The 14,583-nt window shown below is 39.5% G+C and overlaps 1 protein-coding gene across 1 annotated transcript in view; it reads right to left on the bottom strand.

Annotated features, from left to right (window-relative positions):
* LOC119737662 (dual specificity testis-specific protein kinase 2-like) overlaps window positions 1–11,410 on the bottom strand; it is a 29,511-nt gene extending 18,101 nt beyond the window's left edge. Inside the window, exons 1-4 of the mRNA XM_038212152.1 lie at window positions 11,259–11,410; window positions 4,614–5,254; window positions 1,974–2,095; window positions 1,733–1,781 (exon numbers count right to left, since the gene is read on the bottom strand). Of these exons, the coding sequence (XP_038068080.1) occupies window positions 1,733–1,781; window positions 1,974–2,095; window positions 4,614–5,177 (735 nt within the window). The 5' untranslated portion in view covers window positions 5,178–5,254; window positions 11,259–11,410. The remainder of the gene's footprint in view (window positions 1–1,732; window positions 1,782–1,973; window positions 2,096–4,613; window positions 5,255–11,258) is intronic.
* Window positions 11,411–14,583: the final 3,173 nt, after the last annotated feature.

Here is a 14,583-nt window from a genome sequence, read left to right on the forward strand (position 1 = left end):
TATCCATAGCCGCTTGTGTAATTGCAAGCCGTAGTCAAGTAATGTGGCCAAAGCCGTGTTTGAATTACTTGGCTACGGCTAGGAAATAACACACAGGTCTATGGGAAGTGGCTGCAGCCCCTTCCATAGGCGCGTGTATGGCTTCAGCCATATCCATATCCGCTTGTGTAATTGCAAGCCGTAGTCAAGTAATGTGGCCAAGGCCGTGTTTGAATTACTTGGCTACGGCTAGGAAATAACACACAGGTCTATGGGAAGTGGCAGCAGCCCCTTCCATAGGCGCGTGTATGGCTTCAGCCATATCCATAGCCACTTGTGTAATTGCAAGCCGTAGTCAAGTAATGTGGCCAAGGCCGTGTCCGAATTACTTGGCTACGGCTAGAAATAACACACTGGTCTATGGGAAGTGGCTGTGGCTGCTTCCATAGGCGCGTGTATGGCTGCAGCCATATCCATAGCCACTTGTGTAATTCCAAGCCGTAGTCAAGTAATGTGGCCAAGGCCGTGTCTGAACTACTTGGCTACGGCTAGGAAATAACACACGGGTCTATATGGAAGTGGCTGCAGCCGCTTCCATAGGCGCGTGTATGGCTTCAGCCATATCCATAGCCACTTGTGTAATCACAAGCCGTAGTCAAGTAATGTGGCCAAGGCCGCGTTTGAATTACTTGGCTACGGCTAGGAAATAACACACTGGTCTATGGGAAGTGGCTGCAGCCGCTTCCATAGGCGTGTGTATGGCTTCAGCCATATCCATAGCCGCTTGTGTAATTGCAAGCCGTAGTCAAGTAATGTGGCCAAGGCCGTGTCCGAATTACTTGGCTACGGCTAGGAAATAACACACAGGTCTATGGGAAGTGGCTGCAGCTAGCCGCAGCTAGCCGCTGCCAGTCTAAAAGAAGTGGCTGCAGCCACTTCCATAGGTGCGTATGCCATTCCCAGCCGTTGCCAAGTAATTTGGACATGGCCTATCATGCCTTAAACAGATGTAAAGACTCTCACGATATTTTCGTTGAATTACGACCGGCCATATAATTTGTTTACATGTACTACAAATGAACAGGCAATTGATATGACAGAATTGTCAAGGTATCCTTGACTTCAGTTTCAAAGTTCATTAGTTTCGTTTATATCTCTATTAATTGGGCTAAAGTCCAGCAACTTGGTAGTACTTTTAAGTGTTGTTTTCCATATCTACCTGTTCATGTGTGTGTGTATACTTCACATGTAGTTGCAGGTATTGAAAGGTCATTTACTGCAAATGTAGTTGCTTAAATTCAGGAAAATTTCTAAACTGACAGTTTTGGTTTCAAGATCCGAGTGTTCTTGTCTTGAGTCAAAACAAAATTCCTTTCTTTAATTCAGAAATTTTAACCATTGGAAATTCGGGCAATAAACAGTATCAAATGTTTGGTCTACTCAGTAATTGAGAATGACTTCAAACAACTTTATATTTGTTTCACTAGTTTGCATTTCATAATCGTTCTTGGCGGATGACTGCATAAAGGAGTGGATCAACATTGTACGTACAATGTAGGATTAGCAAGGACAGACAAAAAGTGGACCCCAATTTGTTATACAATGACCCTTTTCTGTTGCTGTTAATAATCTCCTCTTTATAGCTAGTTTTCATTTAACAATTTGTGTTAAGTGTTTTCTTAACCACTTTAAGGAACAGTTTGAATGAACTGTGTTACTATGAAAAAGTAATATGAAATGAAACCTAGCTTACCTCTATTAATGCATGGATGTTGGCTTCGTGAACACACACTCCAAGGAGCCTGACAAAAAATAAAGAAACTTTAGTCAAAAATATTCTCAGGAGAGGGTTTCATGCAGTTGGTGTGTGAAAAATCAAATATACAAAGTCAAGGACTAAAGATTGTACTGGGATTAATATAAGATGACGAAGAAAAAATAAAAAGTTCGAGCATTTCACAAATGCCATTGTACTGTTTTTCCATTTTCCTTACTTGATGATATTGGGATGCTGCAGTTTCTTGAGAAGCTGAATTTCTTGGATGACGCTGGCAAAGCTTGACTCCTTGTTGTTCAGCTTCAGGACTAGGACCTGCCCTGTCTTCTTATGTCGCACCTGTCAATCAATCACACAATGAACCAATCAAATCAAGGCAATGGATATTAAATGGAATTGTGGGCGGAGTCAGTAAGACAACTTTATTTTTTTCAACTAACACTGTATGTAAAAAATTAACATTGCCATCCTTGTGCTATTCAACAAATTCATTTCTTTTTCTAATAATACATTTTTAATATATATTCCAAACGAACGAAAAAAAAAAAAAATCTTTTTCCATTTTTTGATGTCTGCAACCCTCTTGAAAAAAGCCACAAACGTAATGCTAGAAAAGTAGCAATGCAGAAAGGAAATCTTATTTTCGGGATGAAGCTCGAAAATAAACACAGGGAATGTAACTTTAAACTGATCAGATGATGTCTGATCAATGGAAATCACTCATCATACCAACAACGTTTGGGATAAAAAAATAACAATATTTTCTTTCAAGAAAACAAAACATCATTTCTCTTTCGTTTAAGCAAAACTAATACAGACTTCCATGTACCGGTACCTCATGTACATTATACAATGACAACAATTTTTCAGGTGTCCAGTGTACAGGTGTACCCAAATGTCCCCCTCTTCATTTCATAACCCTATATCAAGTCGGGTATGGTGACTCATTTTCCTATATTAGGGCAAGCTGGGTTTTTTCTTCAGGTTTTGTGCCTGGTCGGGTAGGGTTAACCCTAACCGCCCTGAATCCTCCAAAATTCTTTTTGTAAATTGGAGGAATTTGCAGGATTAAGGTTACATGTCAAAAGTGGGTTGCTGATTTCGGAGGACGCACTGTGTCAAGGTCTTGGGCCGGACCTTGTGTTGTTTATGCTCAGCCTAGCATAAATTTAGCCCTTGATTATACTTGACATCCTCCGCACTGCTCCAGTATGTCACTGCCTCTGCCTCAACCCATTGACAGTCATAGCCGGAGGATTTTGCAGGATTCAGGCAGTGGTCACCCCTCCACGAACCATATTCAAGAAATACTGGAGGAATTTGCAGGATTGAGGCTACATGTATACATGCTATTTTTCCATGAGGCCAATTGGAGGATTTTGCAGGATTGAGGCTACATCCTAGCAAAAAGGCCTAGGGAGTTAGGGTTAATCAAATTACAGGTCTTGTACAGGGGCTTTGGACTCTGCCATTTACTTGTGAACAGAGCCGGGTACCCGAGTATCCGACCGCTGATGTCAGGAAGTACCGGTTCCAGATTACGAGATCAGATACCCATAACCAACTTTACAAACTACTTTGTAACTTAATAGGCCCTAATGAAAAAGAAAAGGTTTTGAACGTCATTTGTGGAGAATTTTTTTTAATCATCAACTTTCTAATAAATTTCCTGAATCGGAAACCAAGCCCCATGTCAAGTAATACTAGTGCAACTGCAGACACCACATCCTGATTTCACAATAAAAATATTGCGAAATCATTGTTTGATTTGAGTAAAGTTTGGAAACATTTCCGGCTAGTGTCAAATATCAACCGTGTTTTGGATTGTCAGTATACCACTGCACAAGAGCTTCACAGCAAAAGGTCCTTGCACTTGTAGTGATAATAAATGGTACACTTATCGAACCTATGCGTTGGCATTGCACATGCATGGCAGGAAAGTTTTTCCTACCGGTACGTTCCTACGCGTACATCATTGTCAACAACACAATCAACCGGAGTGACGTCCAGGGACGTTTGTCACGGCTACAGCCCATAATCTGTGTCAGGGTTATAGGCAAGCAATTCTATCGCATTCTGTGCATGGATGCACCTAAAAGGATTAGATTGATTTTTGTTCAGAAATGTGGACACAACTTGTTACAACACATAGGCCTACGGGTACATGTACATGTAAACATTGTCAAGAGGATTGAAGCTTGTTGTTATTTATGTTGACAAAGGCACAACTCTGCAGCCAATTTCACGAACAGTGCGTAAACTTGTTGTACAATATGCAATGCCCAGGACTTACATGCAACAAATTTTTTGCGTAGTGTAGCTGCACAATAGCCTAACAATCGATTTCATGAAACATGGCGTACATTGTATTAGTATGTACTGAAGCTGTTCAATTTTATGGTTGTTTGTGTATGATTTTGTTCGGTCACTAATTATTAAGTCGATAAATCACCTCCGCCTGCCATTTTAAAAACAGTTTTGCCCAACTTTCTTCGGAATCGCGCAGTAAATTTCAAAATTTCTGTCACGGGTAAAATAGCAATTCTTTTAGCTCCAGCGACATCACTCTGTGACGAGAACTGGGGGGGGGGATGACTTAAATCAAACATTGCTCAGCCATGGAAATTCAAAAAGGAGGGGGGGGGGGGGAGAGAACAAAATCATGTTCAGTGATAAAAATGTTGTGCATGGCTTTTCACCGTGTTCTCGAAAACTGTAATATCCACTGAGCTGAAACTTCAACAGGATAAGCTTTGAACAGTCTTCTTTGCGAATTTGAGTGGTGTTATTATTGGAAACAAACAGAACAAAATGCATGAAAAGCAAACGATGACTTTAAGGATTAAAACACACTCACCTTATAGACTGTCGAGAAGAAGCCACTGCCAATCTCTTCTCTGTCAAAGTCGTCAACTCGGGCTACGTTGTCCAGCAACGTCTTCATATCCACAGCCGACGACCCCGGGCTCAGAGGTCGCAAGGAGTCGGCAGGGGTCCGAGAGTGTGTCTGATTCCTTCCGTCGCACCATACCTGACCATGTCCGTCACAGTGTGTGTAACCCACTGTGTCGTGCCGGACGAGGTCGGACCTGGTACTCGGGAAGGAGTGGTTCCGGTCCGGGCTGGTGGACGTGTGGTCGCAATGAATGCATCTTACAGGATGGTGGTCCGTAGGTGGACTAGAGGAACTCGACGCATCGTTAAGTGGCAGACTTCCTGAGTCGGCGACGTTACCACAATTCCATTCCACACCCCGCTTACCGTTCTGTCCACTCCGCCCAGAGTTGGGGTTGCCACGGGAGGGACTGGTGCCCTGCTGTGGCTGGTAACCACTAGTGTTGACCTTTAGGGGGATAGAGTTTGGAGGCACATGCCTTTCCCGTTGGGACATTGTGTCTACTTGTCTGGTAAACCCCAACATGGGTTAACAACTTCCATCGTGAGAGATCTAAATGACACAATGTCATTCAGTGTTGCTCCCTCGTTACATTATCTGCACTGGGAACAAACAAAAACAACCGAAAGTAATCTTTCTGGCCAAATAAAAAGTGATAACAGTATTAAATGTACGTCCCTTTTACCACTGAGCACATATCTGCAGGAATAACCACTGGTGCACAAGTTCTGTCGGCTTCTCAAACAAAATGCATTCAAACCTGACAAATCTATTCAGAAACATGTTCCCACTTTATCGGGCATGATTGGTCAATTGGGCAATACACAGACATAAGTGTACGCACAGAAAGTGTACGTACTTGAACTATGGAACATGCAGTGAGCCAATTTTGTTGATAAGAACCGGAATTGATAAACTGTACTGAACAGAAATATTAACATGGTTCCATTCTTGCAATGAACTCCTATCTAAATACAGGAGAAAAGGTACGTGTGAGCAACTAACCTTTATTTACATGTATAAAAAAAAAGAGTTTTCAGGCAAATGAAAGATCTACAAATGTACTATCCTAGAATTTACAAGATTGCTGCTGAATAAAACATTTTAACTGATAAAATGAAAAGTACCTTCAGTGAACACTCATACCTAGGCAGAAACGCTTACAGTCCCATTTGAATGCTGCATCATATGAAATGTGAAGTTAACGATGTGTGCCACAGGGTCCCATTAAAAACAATGACATTTAAGTGTTTGGAGAGTGAGGCCAATTTGCATGTATACACACCCACAGTAATCTGGAACTGTGTGGACCTGGGGGTCAGTATTACCAAAACATTGCCCTGCCCTAGTGCTGTGCTGGGCCCCAGGAAACTAACATCCGCTCTCCATGCTGCGAGGGCATCATCTATATTAAAGTTTTAACATTGTACATGTATATACAGTACTCTACGTGTACATACAGAGACCTTTTTGCACAGCATACAGTAGTGTCAGCAAGTTTTTTCATGCTGTAGGCCTAGTGCTTGTCGGATGAGAATTTTTTTTTTTTTTGATATACAAAGATTATTCACATTCTCAGAAATTACATGCCATTTCTCACAAGGTGCAAGAAAATGACAATGAAATTTATACATCATCAAACAACAAGAAAATAAACGCTAATTATTTTATGTCACTGACTTTCACCCAACATCAACAGCTATCAACACACATGGATCAAGTTGGTGTGCAAAGCTAAAATGCACAAAATAACCGAAATCTTCCAAAAAAAAATTAAAATCCACAAATCATCCAGTTTCAATACCAGCATTGATGATTGTACAAGTAACCTACATTGTACTTCCTCATCAGTACAACAGAGTGTGCAATTTTATATTGAAATAAGTTTATCATTTCTTCAAAGCGCATTTTACTTTTATTAATTTTGAGACAAATTTATTAATTTTGTTATTTTGCTATTTACCAGTCTTTCTTTTAATATTTATGGATGTATTCTCTAAAGAAGTGTGGAATAAATGACTTCTTGAATTGAATTGAATTTAATTGAATTGACCTTAAACCCTGTGATATTTACATCCGGGCACCGTGTACGCACATGCTCTACAACATGTGTAATGTCCTATTTTTTGCATAATTTATTTGTGTCCTGACTGGGCCAATCCAATCCAGGGCAATAAATGGGCATTCGAAAGAAAAGAAAGCAATACAATTTACATGAATACACTGAAAATACTGCGAATTCATAAATAAACTTACAAAAGTTGACCTCAACTTCCGTTAAATTGATCACGCAGATAATAATCGGGTAAATTCAAACACAATGTTCACATAAAACGTGATTGCAAACTGGTGTGACTTGCAATTGCATGCTCTTATGAGTGCCAAGATATGTGCAAGCAGAATCAACTTTTCAATTTTTTTTTATTGAGAACCAGTAGATCATGTAAACTATCCATACAAATTTGTAGAGGTGTGTTTCTTGCTCTATGTTTAGCTATCCACTTCTTGCAAACAGCCTGGATAATTCATCTTTGCTGTCATCTTTTAGGCCAGCTTTCACACATCAACCTTCAATGCTTCATCCAGGTTGCAAATGTTAACGAATTCCATCAACGAATCTGACGCCTACAACCCGCGCAACGAATCTTTACAGTATGCGCAGGAAAACAAGTACCGCGACTTGCTTTGATAAAAATCACCTTCCGCATCAGTGAGGTGTTGGCAGGCTTTACATTTCTTGACGGTAACATCTGGACCACATTTTCCCCTAAGTTTTACCCCCAACAAATAAACTAAGAAATTCAGCCCAATTTATCTCTGTTGATGTACATAGCCTATATTAAATTTACTACAGGTAACCATAGTGTATTCAAAGCATGTAGAACTGTGTACATATGTATACACAGCGTGCCTATCAGGGTAAAGCCTTGAAGGTCAAATTATTTATGACCTATTGAGGGTATGTTACCCCCATTCAATGGCCTGCCTAACCCCCTCAAAGCAGGAAACTGGCATTTTATTACTTGATCATGCACATAAATTATAACCTAATGTTTTGGACCAATTTTCTTTTCCACACATTTTAGGATTGCCAACTATGAGTAAGCGCTGAGCGTAAGAATTTGGCGATGGAGCTTGATCAGAATGAATGTGAGCGCAAAGCGTGAAACGCGAACCGCAAAGCCCTGACGGTGTGGGGTTCAGGGCCCGCTTAAGGGCCCTGGAAAATTTTGGATACTAGGCATTCTGTGGTGCGATCTGAGGATATTTCTAACAATTTTTAACAATTATATTTAGCAAAAGATCACCATTTAGGCCTAAACCTCATTTTCGAGTTTGGAGTCATTTATTTATTTATTTTAGCGTGAGAAATCCTGTGTGGGCGGGCGTGAGAGTTTGATATGAACCTGAAATGCGCGAGTCTCACCCTCAATGCGTGAGAGTTGGCAGGCGTGAAGTTTTAAACTCCAGTGCATTTAACATTATGATGGTGTAGGTACACATGTGTACCTCCAACGAAAATTGACATTTTGACCTACGATCCCATTCCCACAACTTTTCTACCCCACTGCAGTCAGGAAAAGTTTTGAGGCTACCAGAGAAAATGGAAAAAAAATCACTTCACAGCGTGACAGCATTTTGATAGTTACACCCTTAATCTGAGGGAAATCCCTGCTTGACTCTTTAGGTATGTCTCACTCGTACAAGTACTTGACAGTTTAAAGCATTTGTAATGGACGAACGTGTAATAAAAATGTGTGAGTATTGCAACAAAAAAGTGGGCACACATCCGGGCTGGTCGCCACGACTTTCTGGGTGTCTGACAAAATAGTTTGGTTGTCCAGGGCAACCCAACAGCCCACGTTTACTTTGCAAGCCCTGTTGTTTATTTTGGTCCAGCTTTAAAGCAAAAGTGCTTTATCATCCAAATGGTAAATTACTTTCCCCCAACTTTTTCACCCAATTCAAAATAAAATCAAGACCTTGACTTTCCGACTTTGAGATTTCGCCACATTTTACCTCCAAAAATTGTTTTCGGACAAATTTAAGATCAGAACACAAATATTTTATTGTTCTTTTTAGTAATTTTATATTTTTTTTTCACAGGAGATAATTGGATTTTGAATGGCTGAGCTCATTCCTGGTTACTGTTTTTAAAATTTAAGTATGAATTTTTAAACTCACAAAAAATGTACCACTGTGGCCCTGGTTCCCAGCTAGGACCATACATGTGGGTAGATTTGTGAGTTGGTTCCCTCCGGAAAAAACAAACACTTGCGATCTCAGGCAGTGCTCTGTGGTCATATGTGGGTCGATGTGGCTGGCTGCCAACATGGCCAAAGGCGCCTTTACATGCCTGCGGCTTGACCACGTTGTAGCTGCATCCTTCGCAATTCAGCTTCTCAGCTGCGAGTAACGATGATTAGCCCCCCCCCCCCCCAAAAAAAATCTTATTATTATTATTACATATACTTTTAAAAAATCAACACGCAAAGCTGTCACAAAAACACCAGCCTCATTCAATGACAACAAACTCGGACAAAACTGTTCACACATTTGGCAACTTCTCTTGAAAATGCAGGATGCTGGATCACGATTGAACTTTGTACAAATGGTGCAGGAAGTCTTTTCTACTTTCAATTTTCTATCTGAGCATAAGTCAATTCAACACACATCATGTACATTATTTTTCCAATTTATTTAGTCTTTCCATGAGAGTTAAAATTGTAAGTATTTGTGGATATATATGTAATTACTGATCCAAAGCCTAATTGTGATTCGTCAGTAAACGATTTTGTAAAAATAAATTGCATACAGGTAGCAATCTGCTGTGAATTTTTAATTTTGACATAAATAAAAAATAACAATCTGTGAAAGTTTGTATACATGTAGTGAGAAGTTAAAATTTCGTCAGATTTTGTGAGTTGAATTAAGGGAAATCAATCGCTGTTCCTCAGTATAGGGTGCTTATTCAGACTGGGACTTTGAGTGCAGAAAAACATGCAAAACAAACTTCAGGCCAACTTGACTCACTCTTTAACCAACAGAATTCTCCTAAATTGTCATGAGGCAAAGACAAGGTCCTCAGTATTTCACCAGCCAAGTTTGAGGTCTCAATTCAATTGTTAAATGAGACTTTTCTTTAACATTTTGCACCTGAGAGTGAAGCCAAGTGATTTCAATTTGAAGCCTTTACCTAGACTGGTACATGTCCAACTTTTTGAAAAGATTGACCCTTTCAGTAGTCTTGTGGCACGACTTTGGAAATGTGTGGAAATAAAGACTTTTCTTTTAACACAGTTAATTGCTGCAGTACTAAAGGGTGGTGGACTGGTTGTTTAATGTGCCAATCTATATTTCTTTTATTGCACGTTTTCAGTATCTTATCAGTCATGTCAGTTTTGGGACTCTCGTTCACAGTATTGAGAGTCCCCCATTTTCAGACTTTTAAATTCCTAACTACATTGAGGGCGTATTTGTGACGTAATGTTTTCATTTCTATTAAGCCTAATAATGCTGTTGCTATTTTTGACTGCAGTGGACATTGTACGCATTCATCAATTGTCAATCGAATGGCTCTCGGACCTTACTTTCCTTTACAAAAAAAGTCCCACAGAGCCGTGAATCAGAACCTGTTTTTACGGTAGGAAATTTCGGGGAAACGCCCTGCATCGTATCACTCCAAATACGAGTAGTACGACCTCAAAATAAATTCATGAACACGGAAAATACATACACAGACAAGAGAGATCAAGTTCTGGGAATGAACGCGAAAAAATATTGTTTTTCCATCGGTGTTTTTTTTTTTACGATGTCTAATCAGACCTGCAACCATGGCAACTGCAGTGCACCGTGGCGCCATGCCCATGCATAGACTGGTTACCGCATTTCCATCATGCCTTCTCTAGCCCTTTCAGTGCACGGAGCGGCAGGAACCAGTCATCATTGCATGCAGCATTAATGCACGTGTTTCAACATATTGTCAGCTGTGGCATCGAATTGCAAACTAGTTATAATAAATACATGCATTTTTGACGCAAAAGGGTTGTTGAGAGGTGTTTTGTGAAGACAGAAAAGACATCAGGAATTTTTTTTAAAATTCATTTATCATATTTTTTTTGACTTGTCTATAAAATGTTTAGGGTCGTAGCCTAAAAATAGGGTCGGTCGGGTAACCGGAAGCAGAAATGTCTCTCTTTTTTTGACCTAACCTCTCTCTCACTGATTGCGATTTACACAAACATGACTGACAAAATGTACACAAAACAAAGTCAAGAACATTTCCCATTGAATTTTAAATTACAAAATTCTGCTTGTTGTAGGTCAAATTTCAAGCTCTACTTGGTAAATTGTACCCTCTTTGACTGTTGAGATGCTTTGAAATGATATTGAGGCTTACATGTAAACATGATCCAACAATCATGACAATGTACATGGGTGAATGTTTAAAAAAGCAAACTGCAAACACGCGTAGGCTACTCACTATGGTCAACAATCGCTTTAATAAAGTTTCAGCATTAAATTATTATTCAGATTTGCGAACCTTCAAAAAACACTCGTTTAGACAAATGTTGTCTTGATCAAAACTTGCTTTCGAGTACTCACCTTCTGTTTTCCGAATGACAACTTTTGGAATGTTATGCCTGTGTCGATCAACTGAAGAAACAGCAGCATCTACTCGCAACATTTCCGGCTCTCTGAGCCTTTTTTGGTAATTTTTTGTCAACATTGCGGCTGTCTTGATCCTAGACCTCTTTCCTCAGATTTTTAATGGACAGAAACAGTTCACTGGGTACTGACTATTTTAGTGACGCCTTTGAAGAAGTATGGGGGCGCTGTTTAAAAAAGTTGGGTCTGACAAAATGTGGGCAAGATGTTTGCAACAACTTGAAAAAAATTAGAACATGTACCTTTTTACTATTTTTTTTATTATAAGAAAAGAAAAGGAAAAACTTCAAAAACATTTGAAAGAAAATGTGACATTGCCATAAATAAATGTGTTATCATTGGATAACTCCAATTAAATCTTCCAAATCGAATGACTTATTTTTTGAAAAATTTAAAAATAATAGTTTTTCCCCATGAGTCCTGCTTGAGGTAACTAGTTAACTTAAAGTGAATAGCTAATTATCAAACATTTTCAAACCTACTTTCAGATTTTTTTTTTAAAACTCTCTGCTAATTAGGATTGCACGTCGATCTCCGCTGTTAGTGTGAGGCTCATTCCAGAGTTTGATAATACTAGGTAAACTTTTTTGGGGTCTTGGGTAGTTAGTAATTTCATGGTTCGGGCGACCAATTTTGGCCATTACTGATATGCTTGGAAGGTCGATACAAATCAGAAACAACAAACAAATGTATAATTGTCCTATAATTGTAAATAACAGGATGGAATGCCTTCTTATATAAGTGTCCCGTGTAGGGGAGAAATTTTGTCTCGATAGCGGACACCCCGACAGCACATTTTGATAACGGTAATCTTAAATAGCGCCCTCGCATGTCACGACGCTGAGTGACCAGTTATCTTAAATAGCGCCCTCTCATTTCGCGACGCGGAGTCACTGCGCGGAGTCCGGTTCTTAAATAGCGCCCTCTCGTGGAGTCACCGGTTTCTTAAATAGCGCCCTCTCGTTTACCACACCGGCGTCACTGTTCGTCTTAAATAGCGCCCTCTCGTTTACTACGCGGAGTCACCGGTTATCTTAAATAGCGCCCTCTCATTTTAAAAGCGGAGTCGCCGGTGATAAGTTTAAATAGCACCCTCGCGATATATATTTTTTTAAAGACATACGATGCCAAAATAAACATTGGGTTTAATGTAAGTGATTTATTCAATTCATTCATTTCATTAACCTCGTAACAACCGATATTTTCGTTGTTCGCTTTATCAGTTCTTCAAAAGATGCAAATTATGCAATGATCCGGGACGAAAAACGTCGGTTCTGTATTGCAAACAGTACAACAATCTGCATGTACACTCTGAGGGCAATAATTGTAATTAAGGGCAGATGGCTGGCATGGCTTGTGGGAATAGTCCAAGCGTTTATTTAGGCCAAGCACCACAGCTCCTTTCTTTTCCAAATTGAATCTAGATAAGGAACAGTAAAACCCCAGTTTAAACACGACAGGAGTTATACAGTTCGCACAACGGGCGCTTCCTTTAACCTAATAGTTTATTTTTATTGGGTAAACACAAAAAATGTACACTTGTTTTAAGTTATGGTGTATAATGGCCTATATGCTGTCTTTTTTGCGGTTATGTTATTATATATCAAGTTGTGGATATATAACGTTGAGATTTGCATTCCCATCGGGATTTTTTGTCGATAGTCATTTCAAAGGACAATATTCAGCATTCTTTTTTTCTCTCATTATCAAAAAATACCGCATTTCACTTCGCGTCTTTTTTTTTTTATATTTGCGTCTTTTTTTAATATCTAGGTTTTAACTTTTTGAAGTGTTTTTGTTTGTTTATAGGCCTACTCAATGGAATTTGTTGGTTTGTAGTTTTTAACTTTACGATCTTTTTTTTTTTTTTTTTTTAAAATGAACCTAGTTACAGTTCAAATTGGACACGGAACGAAAAAAAATTAAAGCTTGAATCAATAGCCCCCCCCCCAAATCTCACATTAAACACGGAAACGATTCAGTTTACAAATGCGTCAGAGACAGCAGTGCAGTCTCGTGACTGACTAAATAGTCGCAGTCTGGATCTGCCAGTCGTGGTGCGGCCTCTATACCTCGGCCTTGCACTTGTCACTCGAAACTCGCGACACGTCTGTACGGTCCGTTGCGTTTCATTTTCATAATCAGTTGGCTTCATTCCAAAAATCCCTTTGTTGTACCATCCACGATTGCTACGGTTTTGCAACAAATGTTACCAGCATTTTTATAGTATAGTCACAAAATAGTGCAGTGACGTACGTAGCACCAAACATAATGCAATTGGAACCAGTTCTATGTATCTGTTTGATATCACTTTGATCCCCTTTTGTCTACTTTTTGATATTTAGTTTTACTTTCATTTACTCAAAGTTAATTGAATTGTGGCATGCACTTCATTTTAACTGAAAAACAGCAATTACATCGGTCGTGATTAATATAAATACATTTAACAGCAATTGTTAATCCTTATCAATTAATTTTGGGGTTCATCATTCCCCCCAATTCTCCACCTTGGCAAAAATGTCCAATTAGATAAGGTTTTTTGTCACCGCAGATCAAAGCAATAAATTCAGTTCTTTTAATCAAAATATGTTGTTTTGAGGTGTTTTACTTGAAATGAAAAACAGCAATTACATTTCACCGTGACGTTATTTTTGGTCTTTTCACCCTCATTCTCAAAATACACCTGCAATTCAAGGGTTTTTCTAGAAGGCCCTGGAATGGTTACAAAAGCAACGTATGGTCACATACTGCGTCTCAAAGATAGGAGTTCACACAACCATTCAATGCTGCCTCATTATTAAACTGAGCGTCTTGCAGGTGTGTCAACCAAAATGTTTAGCCATAGAAGGGTTTAGCCGAATACGCGGACCACTTGAAAATCAGAATATTTCAGACTATGACAATAAAGGCCTATTATGCGTTTTACCACTACTCCACTAGACATGTATAATGTATGAAGCGAAACTCGGATAACGCACTTTGCACAACTCCGCTTTGTTCAATTGTTGTACCAGACATTTTGGGATCCTTGAAAATATACATCGAATTTCTTGGGTCTTTTGTTGCAACAGGATTTAGTATTGATTCATGCCAGACTTCGAAATCCCGTTAGCTATACGCATGATGTGAGCGGCATACAATTCTGAGTTTATGACATGTTAAAGCGGAAAGGTCGTGCCGTTTCTAGGATGTTCGACTTTTCATACGCTCGGCCGCGTGGGCGTCAATGGTTAACCCATCTGTCGTGTTGTATGCGCCATTG

The sequence above is a fragment of the Patiria miniata genome, unplaced genomic scaffold (assembly GCF_015706575.1).
Source record: "Patiria miniata isolate m_02_andy unplaced genomic scaffold, ASM1570657v1 HiC_scaffold_3, whole genome shotgun sequence".
NCBI classification, from domain to species: Eukaryota; Metazoa; Echinodermata; class Asteroidea; order Valvatida; family Asterinidae; genus Patiria; species Patiria miniata.